Source organism: Capra hircus, chromosome 18 (genome assembly GCF_001704415.2).
Source record: "Capra hircus breed San Clemente chromosome 18, ASM170441v1, whole genome shotgun sequence".
Classification (NCBI taxonomy): Eukaryota; Metazoa; Chordata; class Mammalia; order Artiodactyla; family Bovidae; genus Capra; species Capra hircus.
Genome location: NC_030825.1, coordinates 53,565,254 through 53,587,582, shown reverse-complemented (window position 1 = coordinate 53,587,582; position 22,329 = coordinate 53,565,254). Strand labels below are relative to the sequence as shown.

Sequence of the window (22,329 nt, the reverse complement as noted above, 5' to 3'; positions counted from 1 at the left end):
TATATATATGTGTGTGTGTGTGTGTGTGTATATATATATATATGTATGTATGTATGTATGTTGGTGAGGGGGGGTGCCCTGGAGCCACTGAATAAATGTGATACACGAGGCATAGTGGTCACACAGGAACAATCACACAATAACTGCAGGTCTCAGTGTTAAGAACACTCATGCGTGGAGACCCAGAGACAGCTGGAATTAACAGTTTACAACAGGTCAACAGTCAGCTGTGGTACCACAGGGACCATACAAACCGCAGAGTCCTTCAGAGACACACACACATGCACACCCCCAAGGTTACTATGGAATCCAATAGGGTCCTCTGGAAAGATATCACACTTCACATCACTCTGAACACAACGGCACAGTGACACAACGATGTTTACAACACACCCGGAAGTCCCAGCATCGCCCACACCTGTCATTGTCAGTCTGAGACTCACGTTGAGTCAGCTGGATATGGCATCCAGGTGTGTGCGTGTGCGCACACACACACACACACACACACACACTTCCTCCCAACCTCCTCATGTAAGAGACCCAGCAAAGCCAGGGATATGGTACAAAAATAGTTTATTACAAAAGAAATCCAACCAAAATGCCTAATAATTTACATGGATATCAGTGCCTGGAGTCAGCCCATCTCTCCCTCCTCTCTGAAGTGGGTTGAGTGCAGAAGGGAGAGCTGTTCCTTGGTTCCACCAGCTCTGGGAGAGGAGAAGGAAATGAACGTTTTGGGGGGGCAGTTCCAGACGAAAGACTGGGAGACCAGGATGCCTGAGAAAAATGAGGGTAAGAGTCCTGGGTTGGGGGCGGGGCTGAGATGGAGGAATATCCTGTGCTGAGAAGAGGGGGGTTATGGGTAGATATATGTGCCTCTGTGCAAATCCTGATCCAGAAGAGTGGGTGGGGGGGGGCAGAGTGAGATCTTCACAGTTTCCAGGAGGGCTGACCCCACAGGGTAGCGAGGTCCCTCCTCACGAGTCCAAGATCTGCCCCCCCATTCCTCTCAGCTACCTCCTGGAGCTGGGGAGGGGGGCACCGGCCGGCCAGGGGCTCGGAGGACCCCGGCATAGGGCAGGAAGGTCGGTGGAGATGAGGGAGGAAGGAAGAAACTGGGGGGAGCCATGGGGAATCCAGAAGGGTCCTTGGGGGGAGACTGGGAGGGCGAGGAGGGTGGTGATGCTGACAGAAGGCCTGCGGGAAGAGAAGAAAGACGAGGGGGTGAGGGCGGCCAGAGCCAGGGAGGAGGAGGCTGGGGGTCCCGCCCCTGGGTTCTGGGAGCTCGGGGGCTGGCCTGCGGGCTGGCTTCTCACCGTTGGAGCTGAGGCGGCTGCTGCTCTCAGGGGACGTGGTGGTGCTCCGGTCCGGGGAAGGCTCCGGCTGGGATGCCGGAGCAGGCCGTGTGGCCTTGCCTCTCAGGATGTCGATGACCTGTGGGACGCTGCATGATCACCTCCAGGCCAGCCTTGCCCACACAGCCCTGCCTCTCTCCATTTCTCCCGGTTCCCGGTTCCTGAGTCTCCTAGCTCAGGGAGCCTCGCCTCTCTCTCAGGACGTGCAAGAGGGCAAGTCTCTTCTTTTCTTTGGGCCTCAGTCTCTCCTCTGCCTAGAACTCACACCCACGCGTTAGGCTGCACCGGCTCACCTCCATGCCCTGGCACTTACGCGCACACGCACACTGCCGCATCCCTTGCACACACATGCCACTCATCTGTCCCATCCTTGCAGACCGGCGCTCGGGCACAGAACCACCCCTCATTCAGCCCCGACCCCCCACCAACTCCCGCAACCCCCCACCGCCACCAGCGCGCGCACTCACCCGGCGGCTGCGCGCTACCATAAGCGGTGTGTCGTTGTGGCAGTTCTTGAGGCCGCTGTCTGCGCCGCTGCGGACCAGCGTGCGCACGAGCGGGAGGAGCCCGCGGCCGGACGCCGAGTGCAGCGCAGAGCTGCCGGAGTACATCTGCGCGTTCACGTTGGCGCCGTGCTGCGGGCGGGGAGGCGCGAGTCAGGACCACCGCCTGGGTGGAAGGGGGCGGGACCCAGGGGCGGGGCCACACGCTGGGGCGGGGCCAGACCCCGGGACGGACAGAGAAGGGTGGAAACTGGAAACAGGGGCGGGACCAAGAGGGTCGGGGGGCGGCACCGAATCCGTTGGCCATGGACTCGGCAGCCACGGCCAAGGCAAAGGGGGCGGGGTCAGAGAAGAGACGGGTACAGGGGTCTGGGCCTGATCTTGGACGGCGTGAGCGCGGAAGGAGCGCGGGGACTGCGCCAAAGCCGGAAGACAAGGGTCAGCAAGACTCTAGCTGGGAGGGGACTGGAACGTTTTGGGGGTTTAGAGGAAGGAATGCGAGATGGCCCGGGACTGGTTCGTAGTCTGGAAGAGTGAAGTCCTAGGGTTGGCGGAAAGAGGCCTAGGAGGAAGGGTCGGGGCTGGAAGCGTAGCAAGCACAAGTGCAAGAGCTGGAAGGAGGAGGGGTAGGTGGCAGGGATGGAGCGACAGGCGGTCAGGGCCAGAGGAGACGGTGGGCGAGAGGCCACATAAAGGGGCCGTACCCACCTGCAGCAGCAGCTGGACCATGCTCAGGCTGTTGTTTTCCACGGCGTGGATGAGTGGGGAGCGGCCGCTCTTAATGTCCTGCGGCAAGGAAGGAAAGTTTTGAGCGTCCCCTTGCTCTGCCCAAGCAGCTGGAGGCCCGCATCCCAACGGCTGGGTCCAGCATGTTTCCTTAGGTACTTCGAGCCCCGCTCCGTTGGCCCCGCCCCTCCCTGCTCCTCCAGGCGTACCCATCCCCACCCCCACCCCCCCACCCCCACCCCCCGCCCCGGCCCAAGCGCGCTCACCACCGCGTCGATGTCCGCGCCGTGCTCCAACAAGAGCAGCACCGCTTCTTGGCACTCGGTGTTCACGGCCACGTGCAGGGCGGTGAGCCCTGAAGGAGCGGGAGACTCAGTTAAACGTAGGCCTGGGGTTTTGCAGCCTCAGAAAGACTCCAGGTCCTACCAGACAGCCCCCACCCAGCGCCCGGGTAGGTGCTCACCATCGTAATTGCGGGCCTCCAGGTCCATGGTGCCCCCGGCCGCGCTGTCCAGCAGGGCCCGCAGGCAGGCTGGGCTGCGGTGCTCGCATGCCAGGTGGGCTGCCGTCTGGCCGTGGCGGTCCAGTGCCATGGGGCTGGCACCGGCCATCACCAGGAGCCGGACCACAGACGGCAAGGTGGTGATCACAGCCAGGTGTAGCGGTGTCTGGGGAAGAGAGACTGTGAGGGACTCCTGTTTTACTGCCCTGCGACCCAATCCTGCCTCCCTCAGAGTCTCCGAGTCCTGACCCCCAGCAGTAGTCTGAACCAGAAATCTGAGCACCTCCTCCCTCAGATTCAAGCGTCAGGGCCCCCAGCTCTTCTTCCCCTAGGACTCAGGTCCCCAGCCTCACCTGCCGGAGGTTGTTGTAGATGTCCAGCTCCCGGCCGCCGTGCTGGAAGAGGTTGACGAGGCGATGCACAGCTGGCAGATTGCCCTGCACCACGGCAATGTGGAGTGGCCTGGGGGTGGAGAATCACAGGCATGAGAGTGCTCACCTCTCACCCCTGTACCCTTAGCAGTGCTAACTCCAGAATGCGCAGGATGCTTTAGAAGTGATGCGGGTATCCAACCACTGCTCCCCATTCCCTCCATCCTGGTTCAGACACCATCATCTTCCTCTTTACTGGCCTCTCTACTTCCACAGTGCCCTGGTGTCTGCTCCCCACATAGCAGCTAGAGAGACCCTTTTAGAACCTAAGTCAGATCATGCCCCTTTTCTGCACAGAATTCTCAAAGTCCTCACCATGGCCCACAGGCCCAGGAGTGATCTTGTCTCTCCCTCTTTTGATGTCATCTCTGTTCACTCTCCTCAGTTCACTCTGGCCACTAGCCCCCTTGCTGTCCCTCAAACATACCAAGCATGCTTGCCTCCTAGGCCTTTGCACTGGCAGTTCCCTCTGCCAGGAACAGTATCTCCCCCGCCCCCATATCTTTAGGGCTAACTCCCCTCACTGGGGCCTCTGCTAAAATGGTACGGCAGCGGCTCCCTCCCACCCCCAGGCTTTATTTTCCTCCACATCATCACCTGACATCTTACACTTTGTTTCCTGTCTGAATCTCCCTCAATAGAATGTCAGCTCCACCAGGTAAAGCATTTTTCCAGTGCCTACGACAGTGGCTGGTGCTGAGAAAGTGCTCCACAAACACCCTGAATAGACGAGGCCCTCTCAAGGCTCCCTGACCATCCTTGAAGCTGGGGACCATGTGCTCACCCCGTTCCAGGCCACAGTATTCTCATCTGTGGAATGGGTTGGGGATGAACTGGATGGTCTCCATCTGTGGTGACTGGAGATCACGTTCAGCCTCCAGCCCAAGAGTAGGTACATGGGGCAAGTTTTGTCCAGAAGGGAGATGACGGCACAGGTGGGACAAACAGGGATGATGGTCGTTGCTTTGGAGGCCTGACTGCGCAACCCAGATCCCCACTTTAGGACTGAAGGACTCCATTTCCTCAGCTTCTGGGAAGGTTGTCAAGTCTCGGCCCTCTCTGGGAATTACCCGCCGCTGAAAAGGGCTGCTTGCCCAGGTCATGGGGGTGGGTAGACGCCACCCAGTGGCATCCGCTGACTGGTCCGTGTGGGCATAGAAGGCCCAGCCTTCTGGGCCCAACTCTCTGAAAGGCCGCTCCAGCTGCCATATTCCCTGTGGGATCCCTGAGGCCCAGTTGAAACTACAGAGCACCTCGAATTCTCCCTCTGCCCAGTCCTGCTGTCTCCATCCCCTCGGGCACTGAGCTGGAGAACCCTTTAAACCTCCTGCCAGCTTCTCAGGGCCCCCGAAGCTGGAAGAGCAATTCAGAGCTGAAGACAATCTGGGATGACTGTAGGGGGATGGGGGGACGCTGGCGCTGAATCCATAAGGCTGGCTGAAGTTACACAGGCCCCACAACCTCTATTTAAAGGCCACTTAGTGGGGTCAACTTCCTTCTCACCCGCCGCTGCTTGCTGCCAAACCTGGGCCAGGCTATGAGAGGTGAACGGTGGTCCTCCCCACGGCGGAATAGACTTCTAGAATCCACCTCCTAAATGCTGGAGGCAGAGAAGTTCTGCCGCACCTGAGGGCTTTGCGGGGGCTGAGCCAGGGTTGTAAATCTCTTGCCCTGAAGCGTGGGCAAAGTCACGTGGCCCTTTACCGCCTCGGGTTTCTCCTCGGTAAAGTGTCTCCCGCAATAGCTCCCAGCTCCCAGGAAGATTCTGCAGGTGAAACGCTGAACCCGGATACTGAACCGGGAGGGCCACGTTTGAAAAAGAAATCTCGGGGAAGGGGTCGGACCTGGGCCAGGGCCCCCCGGGGAAAGGCTCCGTCCCCTCCCCGCATCTCTCAGGACGCCCCGCCTGGGTCCCCTTCGGGGCGGGCGGGGTTAAGCGAGGGCAGAGGGAGAAATGATTTCAGAGAAACCGTCCAGGCCTGAGTTCCCATAAACGCGCGGGCCGCAGGGGGTGGGGCGGGGCTGGAGGAAGTGGGGACGGGAGGGGCGGCCCAGCCCTCGGACTTCCAGTAACAGGTCTGCTGGGCGGGGCTCCGCTTCCTGCTCCCTGGGGAGGGAAGCCTGGCCCTTCGGGGATCTACCCTGGCCACCCCGGCACCCCAACTTCCATCCTCGAATGAGGCGGAGAGGGGAGCCCGACCCAAAGAGCTCTCTCTAGTTACCTTGGGGGTAAGAAAGGACCCCAATTGCTCCAGCCAGGGGACCTCGCTAAGACTCCATGCCTCAGGGTTCAGAATCCAGCTGCCTCTCTGTCCCCCACATCCTGGCGTGCATCCTCCTGCGACCCTGGCATACGATGCCCTAACTCTTGAAGGGTACAGACTGTCCCCATGGGGCCGAGTTTTAGGCTCCCCCGGCTGCCCTGCCGCCCGGGCCTTCCTCGCTCAGCAGTCAAGGCATGTAGTACCCCAAACTTCTGCCCTCCGGGACTCAGAACGCGTCCCCCCTCCCCCCCCCCACCTCGTGGAAACTCAGACTTCCAGCTCCCCACTGCCAGACCTTTGGGAGGGGGTGGGTGGGTGATTGCAAATACCCTGAGATCTTACTGCCCTGAATACCTCGAAGTCCAGCCTCCCAACCGTAGCATTGCCCCTTTGGGGATCCAGACCTAGAGTGTCCCCCCACCCCCGCCCCCGCCCGGCCCGCTGCCCATTCCGGTAAAGCCTCGGCCCCAGCGGAAGGGGTTAAGGTTAGAGGGAGCGCCAGGAGGGGGAGGCTGCGAGTGAGTGACGGGTGCTGACGTGGGGAAGGCAGAGCAGCTGGGCTGCGGTCAAGTTCTGCGGGAAGGGATTTCCCCCACCAGGCAGCTGAGGCAGAAGTGTTTGCTTTGGGGGAGAGGGGGGAGGGCGGGGAGGGAGGCTGGGGCGTGGGGCTGGAGAGTGGTGTGCCAGGTCTTCTGCACCCGGCTTTCACAGGCTGCAAACAAACCACCCCTGGGGACAGAGACAAATTGAATCTATTTCACAGATGACCCCACAGGTACCCAGAGGCGGCGGGAACTAGTTTTACCGAGGCCTTTGTGTATAAATATATTTATCTTTATATATACATATATATAAAGATACATTTATAACTCAGACACTTCGTCCTGCTTGGGTTCGCAAGGATAGTCCACAACCACCCTGGGAGCTCTGTTTCAACAAAATCCACTCCCATGTACTGAGCACCGACTGTGTGCCCAGCCCTGTTCTATGCACTGTAAGTCCTGTACTTCACTGCATTGAATCCGCATTGCGATCATGAGGCCTGATTTCCAGATAGGGAAACTGAGGCTTGGGGATGTGAAGTCACCCAGGGGCCAGTGTTGGAGAACCCCCCCCCCTCCACTTTCCTTGCATCTCCCCCTGTGGTTTCCAGAGTCCCCAAGCCCATTCCTAGATAATTGCTTTATTGAAATCATTTCTTTTCTGCCTCATAGAGACCTTCATCTTGTGGTTCTTGTTTGTACAGGGGGAAACTGAGGCAGAGAGGTGTGAGAAAGTGACCAGCTGAGATTCCATCCGAGGTTGGTAGGATTACCATAATAACCATGGTGGTCAAGTGTTTTTCTGAGTGCTAGGCCTGGGCTAAATGCTCCCATGCAGGATTTCTCGGTGGCTTCATGCAGCTCAGAAGCCTGTCCTTCAAATAATAGATGATAAAACCGTGAGATTTGTGAAATCAACTTAAAAAATTGTGAAATTAATTTAGTGGGCTATGACCAGGAAACAGCGACATGACTAGAATAGAAAACCCCAAAGTAGCTCCCATGTTGTAAGCACGAGTGCTGTTTTGTTCTGTGCAATTTTTATTTCAAGTTTATATATGTGTGTGTGCTTAGCAAAAGGTAATAATGATAATAATAACATTAATTAATACAGATTGAGCACTTTCAATCTACAAGGCTCTGTGCAAGGAGCTTAACATGTATAATTCATATAATAAGTCAATCTGTAAAATGTCTTTCTCATTTTTGGCTTTTGGTAAAAACTTTAAAGCCCACTGCTTCAAAAACAGTCCTGGGAGGTAAGGGTTCTCAGGGTGCCCATTTTTCAAAAGAGGAAACTGAGGCTCAGAAAGGGAAAGGGGCTTCCTCAAAGTTGCATAGACGGGGAGACAGGATTCTAACTCAGTGCAGGTAACTTGAAAGCTCATGCTGAGTGCCCCTGTGTTGCAGTGGGTGGGTGAGGTGGGAGGAGGGTTGGCCTCCCCACCCTTCTATTCCCCTCCATGAATGGGGGACTGTCACTCACGTATCTCCATCCTCATCAGCTCGTGTGGCCATGGCGATGTCAGCTGACAGGGGGTGTTCCATGGAGCACACCATGGGGTACAGAGGTGTAGGCAAGTTCAGCAGAGGAAAGGGGGAACCCATGGTCGGGGTGGGGTACAGGGACAGTAAAGGTCCTGGTAAGAGAAAGGACATGCATGAGGCCAAACCCACAGATCATCAGCCTGCCCCCCAGCTCCAGGCCTTCACTCTGTGTCGCCTGCCCTTTTCCCCTGGTTCCTTCTGCATCTCCTCCTGAGCCCTCAAGGCCCAAGACAAACTCCTCTACCACGGCCCTCCTCTGCGCTCCTGCAGCTCCCCTCCCCAGCCTTGGACATTGTCACTTATCTTTATTTCTGTCTGACCCCTCATCTTCTACTAGGCAAAGATTCTGCACTATCGCCCAGCATGGGGACCTCAGGACCAGTTTGCTGAGTGAATCTGTGGCTGAGGAAGGTAAGGGTGGATGAAGCACCAGGTGGAGGGGGTGGGATGAATGTGTACAGAGTTTGGGGAGAGTGCATAGTGCCAGAATCCGGCATAGATCAAACTGCTGGAAGGCACCGAGGTAGCTGGCAAATCTACATCTACCCATCACTCAGATGGGGAAAACTGAGGCTCAGGTTTTCATGGGGGAATGGGAAAGGGGAGAAAGCAGTGACAGGCCTCCTGATGGAGGGCTTGAAGCTGTACCCTGAGGGGATGAAAGGTGCAGAAACCGAGCAAAGTTCTGGAGGCCCAAGGCCTGGGGTCTCTGCAGCTCTGGGGGCCACACGGAGATTGTGACGCAGGCACAGCTGTGGGAGAGGCTGCCCCCTCCTGGATATCAGGGACGGAGACAGGATGGGAAGACTAGTGCCTGTTCTCTGTCATCTCATGGTCCTTGGGGGCTCCATTCCTGAAATCCCGTTTCCTGGTCCTTGCATGTTCAATGCCAGGCCTTGGTGCCCTCAGGGCTTCTGCCCAGAGACCCCCAAATCCTCCCTGGCCCTATATCCTTGAGGCCCAGAACTCCCCACTCCTGCCCCCCAGTTCTTAGAATCCTCAGTCCCCAAATCCCCCCTAAGGCCTCCTGACATCATGACACCAGTGAGACACTGATCACTTGCAAGCACACAGAAGTGGGTGCTTGGAACCCCAGGTCTCTGTCCTGCTGACTCTTAGGACCCCTGGTATTGGGATGGGTTTCCTTGGGTTTTTGTGATTCCAGATATTGGGGTGCTCAGTACTCCCACTCTGTTCCCATCTTTTCCCGACATCTGGGTTCCCGAGATTTTGACAAATGGGGATATGTCTTCTTAGAACCCCAGCCTCTGTTCCCCTCACTCCCTTTGACCCTACATAAAGTTCAAGGATCCCAAACCCCCCAGCTTCTTGGGTCCAGCCGCTGATTCCTTATAACCCTATTTATCTGGGTTCTTAAGAGTTTATAATTCTGTGGTCCTGGGACTTGACTCCCTGAGACCCAATATCTGGACTGCTAGGCTCTGTCTCCTGGTTCCCTAAGGTGGGTCTCAGATCTCAGGACTTCGGACACCCAGCTTCCTAGAGCTCTGGTGTCCCAAGGTGCTGGCGCTCTGAAGCTCCCATATCTGCACCCCTGGGACCTCAGGCTCTGCCCGCAACTCCCCAGGAACCCCCTCTCTGTATCCTTGGGACCTTGGCTTTTGTCCCTCGGCTCCCGAGGCCCCCCTGTGTTAAGGTCGGAGCTCTGCCGTCTGACTCGGGTGGTGACCCTCTGCACTGCCTGTCCCCCACCCGGCCATGACCTGCGGAAACCACTCACCCTGGTAGTAAATTGCCTCTGGTCGCGCCAGGCCGTGAGGGGGCGCGGGCACAGCCGGTGTGTCGGAGCCACCGCGGAGGGGATCCGGGGGGACGACGGGGCCCGCAGCGCCGCGCGGGGCGGCGGGCTCCGGGGAGGGCGCGCGCAGAGGGCGCTTGCGGAGCGGCAGCGCGGCGCCCGGGGGTCCAGTGGCCTTGGGCCGGGTGCGCAGGTCCACGGGCCCCTCGTCCATGGTCCCCGCGGGGCATCGGGGCATGGGGCCGCCGGGGACGGCGGCCGAGCGGGCGGCCGGAGCGCGGCTGGGCTCGGCGGCACGGGAGGGTGGTTGCGCCGAGCGCCGGGACTTCCCCTGCCGCCGGCTGAACTGAAGGGACTTTTGTCGGCCCGGGCGGTGCCGGCCGCCCGCCTCCCCGCCCCCGGCCCCCCCGGGGCCACCCGTCCGCCCCAGGGGTTTCCTGGACCCGCCGCAGCTCCCGCCGTCCCGCGGTGCCGCCCGCCGATCGCCCCGCCCGCGCCGCGCCCCACGCCCGCCCCCTCCCGGCCCCGCTGCGCCCGGGGCGGCTGGGCCTCGGCGGGGGGCGGGGGCGGGCAGGGGGTGGGAAGGAGGCGGGGTCGCGGGGTCCCCACCCCTGCGGCTGCGGGCCTCAGGCTGCGTCCCCGTGTGTGTGTGTGTGTGTGTGTGTGTGGTGTGTGTGTGAACGTCTGTTTCTGGCTGTAGGTCTCTATCTCTGTATCTCAGTCTGGAACTGTCCCTGACTCGAGGGTCTGGATGGATGTCTCTCTATCTCTGTGTCTCTCTCTGTTCTCACTGTCTCTGTCTCCATCGTCTCTGGGCATCCCTTTCCGTGTGTCTGTCCCTGGAGCGCTGCCTGCTTCTCAGCCTCTTCCTCTCCCCCCGACCCCACCTCCCCAGGGAGGCAGTTCCCAGAGGCCCTTGGGGTCGCCAGGACGTGGGTTCGATTCCAGACTCCCACTTCCTCGCTGGGTGACCTTGACCAGGCACTTCCCTTCTCTGAGTCGTTTCCTCCTTTGTGGGAGCGAGAAGACGCACCCAGGGCAGGGACTACCCTCGGCGGGCGCCCGGGCACGATCCCTCTGCCTGCCCTGCCCCCTTCTCTGCCTCCTCCATGTGCCTGTTCAGTTTGGGGTGTGAACTTCGCTGGGGGCGTGAAGGGGGGGAATGTTCGGTGGGGAGAGCACAGAGAAACCGTGAACGTGTCTCTCCCCTCGGGGTCCCATGACCCAGCCTAAGCCTCCGGGCACAGGGTGGGTGCCCCCGAAATCCTCGATACACAGAGAAACAGATGTGGCGAAAGGGTCCAGAGGTCGTGAGAGGCCAGGTAAGAGGGAGACGGGGAGACAGCAAGAGCCGTAGGGTCACAAGATCAGAGTCACAGCGGCCAAAGCCCGGGTCCAGAAGACAGGGGGCTGGCGGGCTTCCCTTCTGCCCCCGCGTCCCCCCTCCCATCCTGGGCGGGGTTGGTGGGTGGGGAACAGGCCAGGCTGGTTGGGGGCATGACTCAGAGGCAGGCTGGAGCTGGGGGCGGCGGGGCCAGGGGGAGGGAAGGACGGAGGCGGGCCTCTCCCATGACCCCGCCCTTGCCGCCCTTCTCCCCGCCCCGGGGAGGGGCCCAGCCGCTCGGGGCTTTCCCGGATTTCCCTGGAGGCGGGGCTGTCGCTGGGGTTGAGTCCCGGTCACTGACTTACGGGAGGTGGAGCGGAAGACTTGGGGGACCTAAAGGGGCGAGGGGATGCGTGCTGCACCCCGGGTCTGTCCAGGCGGCACGCAGGGTCTTCCTGGTTTTGTGTGTCTCCCCCGGTCTCTGGATCTCCTTCCCTGGTCTCCATCCCTCTGCCTCCAGTCCCGCCTTGTCGCCTTGTCTCTCCATCTCTGTCTGCATCTCAGTCTCCCCATCCTGGGACCCTGAAAATGGGTGTAAGGCCCCCGGTTCTCAGGAAGGGACTTCGCCCAAGACTGGAACTCCACCCCAGTGATGTCAGGAGCAGCTGTGGGCAGACAGAAGCCTCACTCTCTTCTCTGCTTCTCTCCTTTCTGCCTCTCTGGGTCTCCCCCTCGGTGCCCTGTAAAGGGAGAGCGTCTGGGGGCAAGATCTGGGTTCAAGTCCCACTTCCACCCCTTGCTGACAGCGAACCTTAGGTCGTTTCTCTTGAGCCTCAGTTTGTTCTTCTGGAAAATGAGGCTGAGATCAACCCTTGCCCCCAGAGTTGTGGGGGCTACAGGGGAAGGGGGTGAGGGAATTAGGCTGGGAAGTCTGGCGTTCCCACCCACTCAGCCCTCACCTCTGGTGACTCTCCAACACGGGAGGGATGGGGTGTAGAGCACTGCCCCCCTGTACAGAGAGCAGCTGAGCCTGGGAGAAGCGAGGCTTGTCAAGGTGATGACCCCAGGAGGTAGGGTTGGAAGGATGCCCAAGGTCCTCCCATGCCCTGGGCTCCCTTGCTGCAGGTGGGGCAATGACTCTGGGCCCAGACGGGACTGGGGAGGGGGTGTCTGCTTTTGGCCTAGAGGGGGCTTAGAGGGGCCGAAAGAGAGGATGCTGCTGGTTCTGAATCTGAGGGTGGAGGAGGGATGAAAGAGTCTGAGGGAGGAGGATATGAAGGAGGAAGACAGGTCCAAGAGGGAAGTAGGTGGTCTGAGGGAGGAAGTGAGGGTCTGAGGGGGGAGTTGAGGGTCTGAGGGGGGAGTTGAGGGTCTGAGGGAGAGAGAGAATAACTAAATGAGGCCAGTGGCTCTGAGAGAGGAGAAAGTGGAGGGTGGGGGAAGAAGGGCTTGAGGGAAGATGAGATCTGAAGAGACTGTGAGCGTGGAGGCAAATTCTGAGGGAGAAGATTTGAGGGTCTCGGGGTGGCGGCCATGGTCTGAGGGAGGGGGATCAGTTGGAGGGGGGCCTCCTTGGGGCAGAGGGAGGCATGCTTGGGGAACCAGCAGGGACTGAGGGGAGGGAAGAGAGGGGAGGCCTGGAGTCAGCCCCGCCCCGCAGCTGTCTCTAATTTCCCAGAATCTTCTGCTGCTCAGGAAAGTCCCAGCTCCCACAGCCGCCTCCCTCTTGTGTCGGGAATGGAGGATGCGGAACCAGGATGGCTCCCCCCTCCTTTCCCCCCTTGCTCCCTGAACCCTTGTCGGGGAGGACTAGGGTCTCCCCTCTCTGGGCCATGAGCTCTGGAGGGCCCCCCCCCACCCGCAGGGGCGGCCCCTGGATGAGTCCCAGAAACTTCCCAGATGAGGCTGGGAAGTTCTGCTTGGTGTCTAACCACTTTCCCCATGCAGGCCAACCTTTGTACCTGGTCACACTGCCTCCTACTGCTTCTTCTCCTCTTGTCCTTCTTCAAACCTCTCTGGGGAAGGAAGGGCCACGATTATACCTGCTCACGGTCCCAAGAGGGAAGTGAAGTCCCACAGCTAGAAGGCTGTGATTCTGGGCCAGCTTTCTTGCCCTTGGGGGCCTCCATTTCTCCTAAAAGGAGAAGATTGGGCTGGTCAGACCCTAAGTTCCTATTGGCGTAATTCCTGGCCTTTGTCCTCTTTGCTTCTGACTGAGAAGTCCTGTCTCCAGCTTTCATGAGCTTTGTGACCTGCAGCAGTTACTGAACCTTATGGAGGCTTAGTTTCCTCATTTATGCTGCTAGGTCGCTTCAGTCGTGTCCGACTCTGTGTGACCCCACAGATGCCAGCCCACTAGGCTCCTCTGTCCCTGGGATTCTCCAGGCAAGAACACTGGAGTGGGTTGCCATTTCCTTCTCCAATGCATGAAAGTGAAAAGTGAAAGTGAAGTCACTCAGTCGTGTCTGACTCTTAGTGCCCCCATGGACTGTAGCCCACCAGGCTCCTCCGCCCATGGGATTTGCCAGGCAAGAGTACTGGAGTGGGGTGCCATTGCCTTCTCCGTTCCTCATTTATAAAACAGACTAAATCAAGAAAACATGCTTCCATTCTGTAGGTCCTGAACTATAGAAAGTGCTTGATACAATGTAGCTGCTATTATTCTTCTTCCCATTATAACCATTCTTCCTGTTATAACCTGGCATAGGAATAATACCAATTCTTATTAATCCATTAACCCATATTTTCAATGGCAGGATTTCATTGATTCAGCATGCTGGGTTTGAGCCCTCGTTCTGCTGCGTGTTAGCTGTGTGACCTTGGATAGGAGGCTTTCCCCCTCTGGGCCTTCCTTGTGACTTTATGGTTGGGAATGATGACAGCTTCTGCCTCCCAGGATTTCTGGGCAGATCGACACCAGGTGTGCAGAGTGAATGGCTGACTGAATGAATGAAGGGTATCCACGCTTCACGTTGTGTGCCTTCACCACCTGGCCAGGCCTTTGATTATTTGTATTTTTAAATTAATTACTTAATTTGACTGCACCGGGTCTTAGTGTGTGGTTCGTGGGATCTTTGATTGTCACTGTGTCATGCGGGCTCTTTTGTTTATAGTTGCAGCATGTGATGTCTCAGTTGTGGCATGCGGGATCTCGATCCCCGTCCAGGGATCGAACCCTGGGTCCCCGGCATTGGGAGTTCCGAGTCTTGGAGTCTTAGCCACTGGACCACCAGGGAAGCCCCTAGGCCAGGCCTTTCTTGTCATGCTTTCCACCCAGAGATGAGACTAGATAGGCCCATTTGCTCTGCCCAGCTCCTACTTAGGAACAGGCTAACTTCATTCTCTTAACAGCCGGTAAGGAAAATTCAGTGTAAATCTCCATTTCAAAGGGAAAGAAGGGGACACAGAGCAGTGAAGTCACTGTCTAGGGGAACATGATGAGAGATGGGTGGGGGAAGCACGATTTTAAACCAGGTCTCTGTGGTCCCAGCATCTTGATTGCTGCACCACGGACCTGCAAGGGATGCTTATTGGTCCCAGAGACCGTCAGACTCCCCTCTCAGCTCTCATCCTAGCCACCTCCTGGGAAGGAATCATTTAGATGGGGAAACTAGGGCACAGGAGAGGCAAGGTCACATGCCTGAGTCTGCGCTCTTGCTCGGGTGCTCTTCTGCAGGCCAGGGAGGGTGGAGCAGATGGAGAGAAGATTGCCTTGCAGCAGGGCTGAGTTAGATTTAAGAGAGGCTTGGGAAGAGCAAGCGAATTTTGCAGACAAGAGGGAAACAGAGATGCTGAGCTGGGATGGGAAGGGACTTGCCCAAGGTCACATAGCCTCCCAGTCACACAGTTTTGAGCTGCAAGTCCGTCCTGGGTCAGCAGACAGCTCCCGGGCTCCACCCCACCCCCAGGGGTGAATGCAGGCCAGCTTCCTGGAGGCCGGCCTGCACCTCCTGCTTCCTCCCCACCCTGGGGCCTTGGCAACTGCTGGAATCCTTGGCACCAGGCTGCATAGCCCATTTTGGGGCTTGGGCCAAGACTTAATCTTCCCCTTTCTCCCTCCTGCTGGGTCTGCACGCACGCCGCTGCTGAGTCAGAAGATTGCAACATTCTCCCCAGGCGAGTTTGAAGACTGGACAGCCTCCCCCTGCCCCCCAATTCACTGCTGTGATCAGACAGGGGAGATGCAGTGGGAGGGGTTTGTGGATATCAGCATCTGTCCTGGGGGGATGGGGGTGGGAGTGGGGTTCTGGGAACGTCAGGTGTAAGGCAGAGCCACCCCAGCGGGGTGATGGTGGACTAACAGGAGGTGTGCTGCAGGGCCTCAGTGTCCTCATCAGTAAATGAGGCTCATGCTTTAATTGAGGGTCTTCAAACCCCAGTTCTGCCACTTAGCAGCTGTGTGACCCTGGGCAAGTGACTCACCCTCTCTGAACCTCAGTTTCCTCATCTATAACACGGGGTGAAACCAGTGCACGTCTCACAGGATTGCAGTGAGGGTCAAAGGCGTTAACACATGTTGGCGCAGGCTGGCGTGGAGTAGGTTCTCAGTAAATGGAAGCTGTTACTTTCAAATGATTGCTATTATTAATATAGGGTATGGGAGGGCTGCCACAGAGGCACGCTGCTTGGATGCCTTTTGAAGAAAGGACTTCTGGCCCAGCTGCCCGGCGTGTAGATGGCTGGCAGTTGGCTCCTTCAGGGTCTGCCTCAGCTTGCCAGCTGGGGATTCTGGCCATTGGCAGAGCCAGGTGGGCTCAGAGGTCTGGCCATTTTCTGTCCACTGTGGGATTCCTCATGGGCAGTCTGCTTCCAGAGCTGCCCCTGGGGCTATCCTGGCCTGCTGGTCCCCTACCCGCTCCCACTTCCCCCACATGCTGCTCTCCATAAACCTTTTGCCCTCCTAACTCTAGGCCACCTGATGCGAAGAACTGACTCATTTGAAAAGATCCTGATGCTGGGAAAGATTGAAGGCGGGAGGAGAAGGGGATGACAGAGGATGAGATGGTTGGATGACATCACTGATTCTATGAACGTGGGTTTGAGCAGACTCCGGGAGATGGTGAAGGACAGGGAAGCCTGGTGTGCTGCAGTCCATGGTGTTGCAAAGAGTTGGACACAACTTAGCAACTGAACAACAGCAACTCTAAGTATCTGCTTTCTGGGGGACCCCGTAGCGACAATGGGTTTTGCAGTTAAGATGACCTGAGTGTGAGTATCAGCTCTGCCTGTGGCAGAGTGGCATCTGATCTCTCTGGGTGTCAGTATCCCCCTCTGAGGGGGATGATGATGGTGGTGATAATATGATGGCTGAGTGGATCCAGCGAATTTTCCTAGGGCCTCTGGCACGGTTGCCAACGTCATCCTCACCTGTAAGGAGTGAGACGAATCGAATCTGGGTCTACCTTCCACCCTACCAGTTTCCAACCTTGTGGCCGCTGGCAAGCACTTTGCCCTCTGAGCCTGGTCTAGTGGTCCTCGGGGTCCTGCCCTCCTCCATCAGACTAGCTCACTGAGTGGTGTCGCTTGAACCAGCCATCTTACTGGGAACACTTAATGAGACTGAATCTTGTCCCCAGTTTTGAAGTGCGTGGGTGCTGTCGCCTCAGTCATGTCCGACTCTGTGCGATGCTGTGGATTGTAGCCCGCCTGGCTCCTTGTCCATGGGATTGTCCAGGCAAGAATACTGGAGTGGATTGTCACGCCCTCCTCCAGGATTGAAGTACAAGCTATAAATTCCCCAGGAGGAAACTGGGTGTCTGCCTCCCCCATCAGTCTAGACCCTTCCCCAGATGAGGCGACCCTCCCCGCAATGAACTGGGAGCCACCCCCCTCTTCTCGAGCCCATCTCCTCAGGGCAGAGCACAGAGGCCACCTCAGACGAAGGGACAGCACCTTCCCTGAAAAGCTGGCCTTTTCCCTGGAAGTCGGTGCCTCCCCAGCCGGAGACCACAACCTCCCCAGCAGCCACCGGGACTTAGAAACACAGATGCGAAAGTCCCCCAGGCTCCTGGAAAAGCAGGTCAGGCCTGACCCTCCCTTCCTCATTTGAGCGGGGGCCACGCTGGACTCACCTTCCCTGGCTCCATTCGCCAGTCCCAGTCGGGGCCACCCCTGCCCTGCCGCACTTTCCCACTAGAGTGAGGACCCGGAGGGCGTGTCTCGCTACCCTGCCCCGAGGAATCAGGTCGCCGGCTGCACCGCAGCCTCTCAGCTGCGCAGCCCTGGCAGGCTGTTTCCACATCAGAAAGCCTGGGGGTGGCTCCAGGCGTCCTCGAAAAGTTGCGCCCCTGGACCCCTGGCTCTGGGCTGGCTGGTGAGAAGCGGGGTGCCCGGGACCTCTTACTGCCAGGCTCCGCGGGAGGTGGGGGTGGGGTTGGCTTGCGGCTGTACCCACCTCTGAACTTGTCCCTTCGGGCCTCCTGTGGTCACACGGTCCCAGAACCCTCGCTCACTGCTGGGAAAGTCAAATGGTATCTTGTGTTTCAGATCCCAGATTCTCTTCTTGTGGCTTCCCACAGCCGTCTCCTGCCGCGCCCCACCCCCCCACCGCCCCCGCCCCTTCTCCCACCTGACTCAGAAATCTTGCCCCCTTGGAGAACCGAGTCACAGGAGAAACGGAGAGATTGTGGAATCATGGGATGAAAAAGAATATAAATCTTCAAATTATGAAATATTAATATAATGTAGAGAATCGCATGACAGATGATGCTCCATTTTGCCAACTCTTTTCAAAGGGACAGTTAGGTTCAGAAATGGTTCTGCCAGTTCCTCTAAGGCTTCTTCCCAATCGAACTCTCTCTTTTCTCAAGGTAACCCATTCTTTGGTGCTGTTATTATTTTACATTTACTACCTATGAGTACACACCTGACCACTACAGTTTTTAATTGATTAATTTATACTTTTGTTTATTTATCCTGAAGGACTGACACTGTCTTTATTCACATAAGGCATGTAACACGGGACATTCCATATCTATGAAAAGCCACCATAAATAGTAATTTAGTGAAGGCTTAGAATGGGAGGTCAATTTAAAAATGACAACTTTTTTAATGACAATGTATTTCTTTTTTTGTTATTTAATTTAATTTAATTTAATTTTTTTTTTTTTTTGGTGATGCTAGTGGTAAAGAATCCACCTGCCAAGACAGGAGATGCAAGAGATGTGGGTTCCATCCTTGGGTCCGGAAGATCCCTGGAGTAGAAAGTGGCAACCGCCTCCAGAACTCTTGCCAGGGACAGAGGAGACTGGTGGGCTATAGTCCATGGGGTTGCAAAGAGTCCGACAGCCTGACACACACAACAGTTGATTTACAATGCTGTGTTAATTTCAGGTGTACAGGCAAAGTGATTCAGTTATACACATATATATATATGTATTCATTCTTTTACAGATTCTTTTCCCTTGTAGATCTTTATAAAATGTTGAGCATAGTTTCCTGTGCTATACAGTATGTCCTTGTTGGTTATTTTTATATATTGTAGTATGCATATGTTAATTTCAAACTCTTGATTTATTTCCCCACCCAGTTTTGAATTTTTTCTCTTTTTTTGGCTATACCTCTAGGCATGTGGGATCTTAGTTTCCTGCTCAGGGTTCAAACCCATGCCCCCTGCAGTGGAAGCTCAGAGTCTTAACCACTGGGCTGTCAGGCAAGTCCTTTGAAGTTTTGATAAAGAGAATCTTCGAGTGCAGTCTCTTGAATCTGGCTTCTTGCACTCAGTCTCATGTCTGTGTGTGTGTTGTGTGCTCAGTTGTGTCCAACTCTTTGTGACCGCATGGATGGTAGCCCACCAGGCTCCCCTGTCCCTGAAATTTCCCAGGCAAGAATTCTCGAGTGAGTTGCCCTTTCCTTCTCCAGGGGATCTTCCCCACCAAGGGATCAAACCCGTGTCTCCTGAATCTCCTGCATTAGCAGATGGATTCTTTTTTTTTTTTTTTTTTTACCCCATGGTCTATACAGTCCATGGAATTCTCCAGGCCAGAATACTGGAGTGGGTAGCCTTTCCCTTCTCTAGGGGATCTCCCCAACCCAGGGATCGAATCCAGGTCTCCCGCACTGCAGGCGGATTCTTTACCAGCTGAGCCACAAGGGAAGCCCAGCAGGCGGATTCTTTACTGCTGAGCCACCTAGGAAGCTCTCTGTGAGGTATGTCTGTGAGGTTCATGCATATTCTTACATCTGTTGGATTTTCATTTCCATGACTGTGGATCACTCTCTTGCATGGAAATTTATGAAATCATTTGCCTGTTGATGGGCATGTGAGTGGTCTCCAGGTTCTGCCTTCTTTTGACAATGCTGTGTACATCTCCTAGAGCCCATGAGCACACACATTTCTCCCCATAGCCCAAGAATGGCATCGTTGGAACACAGGGTGTGCAGATGTCCAGATGTGGGAGATACTGCCAGACTGTTGCTCCAATTTTCACTCCCATCTCAGTGTCTGCTGCGGGTTCTCCTTCCCCCACAACCTTGTCAGCACTGAATCTGGTCAGACTTTGAAAATATGAGTCATCCTGGTGTGTGTGTATGTGTGTGTACATGTGTGAATCTCATGGTGGTTCTAATTTGCAGTGTCTCACTCCACAATGAGATTGAGTCCGCGGTTCACTTGAATGGAAGGACAACAGACTCTTTAGGACAAAAATCTCTAGAAACGTAGATAAACCATAATGGAAAAGAATATGAAAAAGAAAACATATACGCATAAATGAGTCATTCTGCTGTATGGCAGAAATGAACACACCTCAGAAATCGACTAGACTTCATTAAACAACAATACCAACAACTGTGGGACCTTCGAATCTTAGGAGCTAAGAATTCTTGAGTCCCAGACATGACTGAGTAACTGAACTGACTGAGACTTTTAGGAGCAAGGCGTTCCAGAATCCTGTGCCTCCGTTTCCTCATTTGTCAGTTCATTTCAGTTGCTCGGTCGTGTCTGGCTCTTTGTGACCCCATGGGCTGCAGCACGCCAGGCTTCTGTGTCCATCACCAACTCCCAGAGCTTACTCAAACTCATGTCCGTTGAGTCGGTGATGCCATCCAACCATCTCATCCTCTGTGGGCCCCTTCTCCTCCCACCTTCAATCTTTCCCAGCATCAGGGTCTTTTCCTAGGAGTCAGTTCTTTGCATCAGGTGGCCAAAGTATTGGAGTTTCAGCTTTAGCATCAGTCCTTCCAATGGATATTCAGGACTGATTTCCCTTAGGATTGACTGGTTGGATCTCCTTGCAGTCCAAGGGACTCTCAAGAGCCTTCTCCAGCACCACAGTTCAAAAGCATCAATTCTTCAGCACTCAGCCTTCTTCACAGTCCAACTCTCACATCCATACATGACCACTGGAAAAACCATAGCTTTGACTAGACCGACCTTTGTTGGCAAAGTAATGTCTCTGCTTTTTAATATGCTGTCTATGTTGATCGTAACTTTTCTTCCAAGGAGCAAGCGTCTTTTAATTTCGTAGCTGCACTCACCATCTGCAGTGATTTTGGAGCCCCCCCAAAATAAAGTCTCTCACTGTTTCCACTGTTTCCCCATCTATTTGCCATGAAGTGATGGAACCGGATGCTGTAATCTTTGTTTTCTGAACGTTGAATTTGGTAATGGGGATTACTCAAGTCTCTAACTCATAAGGTTGGAGGCAGGATTAAAGGAGTTACATGTGGACACCTAGAATTGATCCTGGTACCTTAGCCCTCAATAAATGTGGTTTCCCCTAGGGCAGGAATTTCATCTTGTTGTTGTTCAGTCGCTCAGTTGTGTCCGACTCTCTGCGACCCCATGGACTGCAGCACATCATGCTTCCTTGTCCCTCACCATCTCCCCAAATTTGCTCAAACGCATGTCCATTGAGTCGGTGATGTCATCCAACCATCTCATCCTCTGTTGTCCCCTTCTCCTCCTGCCTTCAGTCTTTCCCAGCATCAGGGTTTTTTCTAATGAGTCAGCTCTTTGCATCATTTCATCTATTTTTTCCTTTTCTGTGTTCTTGGCACTCACACAGGACAGAGGCTCAATAAATGTTTACTGAATGAACGAATCTGAGCCTCTAAGGATCAAAGATATTTGCCACTGTGGAACTTTAGAAGCCAAGACTAACAGAATTTAAGAAACGAAGAATGATCAGATCGGAAAGTCTGAGGAACTAAAGAATGAGAAAAAAATGCATCTTTGGCAATGCAGCTTTAAAGCATCATTGTGTTAATGCTTTAAAAACAACAAAGCTGCATTAGCAGAGACCTCCTAGCTCTTGGAAGGGTCTTGGGTGGGACCTAAGAGGCAAGAACTCTGCCTTCTCACTCTACCTGTGAAATGGGGCAGGACCTCATGGTCCTCCCCTTCCCACCCCGTGTCCTCTGCCTGCCTTCTGTCTGTGGAAAACTTTAGTCAAAGAATAAGTTTAATCAGAGATACAAGAAATGAAGAAACAAAGGAAAACAGTAAAGGAGACCAAATAATAATGTGGTCATTAAGCAGAGTCAAGGGTCTTTACTTCTTTCTCAAGGGCTATAGCTAAATATTCTGAGACATATCCTGTGAGCTGTCTTACAGATACCAAAGCACCAGGGTGAAGAAGTTGACTACGTGAAGACTAGATGGTACCCAGGACACGAGCTGCCACGATTCTGAGAACTGGCTTCAAAGAAATGAGAACAAAGGACCCTGGAACTGAAGATGAAGTGTCCCTAGAACAATCAAGATGATGCTGGTCAGACCACTGATGACCAATTTGAAGATGACTGTCAGAGCTGACTACTGTTTCTGCAAGTAGCCCCCTTCCCCGGCCACTTCTGTCTATGAAAACTCTTGCCACCCTGGTTGCCAGGAGTGGGGGTCGTCAGCCTTTGGACAGATGTCTGCCCCGACCCCCACCAGCTGCCGGCATCTGAAATAAAGCAAACTCTCCTTTCCACCAGTCTGGCCTGTTTGTTGGCTTTTGAACAGTGAGCACCCTTCGGTAACACGTGTACCCGCTTCTCCATGTGACTCCGACAGTCACCTCATTCCCATCACTTCCCCTGACCCCTCCCAGCTTCTTCCCACCTCAGTCTCCCTGCACACATGGAGGGATCTTGAGACAGCTGCTCCTACCCGGGCATGAGAGGGAGAGAGTCCAGGCTCCTGCCAGGGTGGCCTTGAACCAGGTACCACCTCACTCCTGTCTTATCTCCCACTGTTCTGCCCCCACCCACACCCCTGCTTTTAGCAGCAGCCTCTGCCCCAACCCTTCTGCCCACACACTCCCCTTTCACTTCAGCCTCAAAAATAGGCTCTTCCACCGAGTCCAAACCAGGGTGCTCAGTAGGTGTTCAGTCAGCATATTAGGGCTCAGCTCTGGCAGCCTGTCCTCCAGAAAGCCCTCCCTGATTTC

General features: G+C 55.5%; 1 protein-coding gene and 1 long non-coding RNA gene across 2 annotated transcripts; one reads left to right on the top strand and one right to left on the bottom strand.

The window, feature by feature from the left end:
• On the bottom strand, positions 557-10,004 carry BCL3 (B-cell CLL/lymphoma 3). Its single transcript, XM_018062555.1, has 9 exons — positions 9,613-10,004; positions 7,810-7,963; positions 3,440-3,548; positions 3,048-3,252; positions 2,851-2,939; positions 2,567-2,644; positions 1,823-1,990; positions 1,317-1,434; positions 557-1,197 (listed from the first exon to the last, which is right to left on the bottom strand). Exons 1-9 carry the CDS (start codon positions 9,866-9,868, stop codon positions 1,010-1,012), a joined length of 1,365 nt encoding a protein of 454 aa, XP_017918044.1. The 5' UTR covers positions 9,869-10,004; the 3' UTR covers positions 557-1,009.
• On the top strand, positions 3,546-21,868 carry LOC108638000. The gene is made up of 3 exons (XR_001919517.1): positions 3,546-7,082; positions 8,209-8,282; positions 21,510-21,868. It is a non-coding gene; the product is annotated as an uncharacterized LOC108638000 (long non-coding RNA).

Bases quoted from the DNA above. Each gene is read 5' to 3' on its own strand.
- BCL3 (XM_018062555.1), bottom strand. From the start codon at position 9,868: ATGCCCCGATGCCCCGCGGGGACCATGGACGAGGGGCCCGTGGACCTG. The intron at 2,940-3,047 runs GTGAGCACCTAC...CCGCTCCTTCAG, and splicing joins GGAGGCCCGCAATTACGATG to GGCTCACCGCCCTGCACGTG. The intron at 2,645-2,850 runs GTGAGCGCGCTT...TCCTTGCCGCAG, and splicing joins GCGCGGACATCGACGCGGTG to GACATTAAGAGCGGCCGCTC.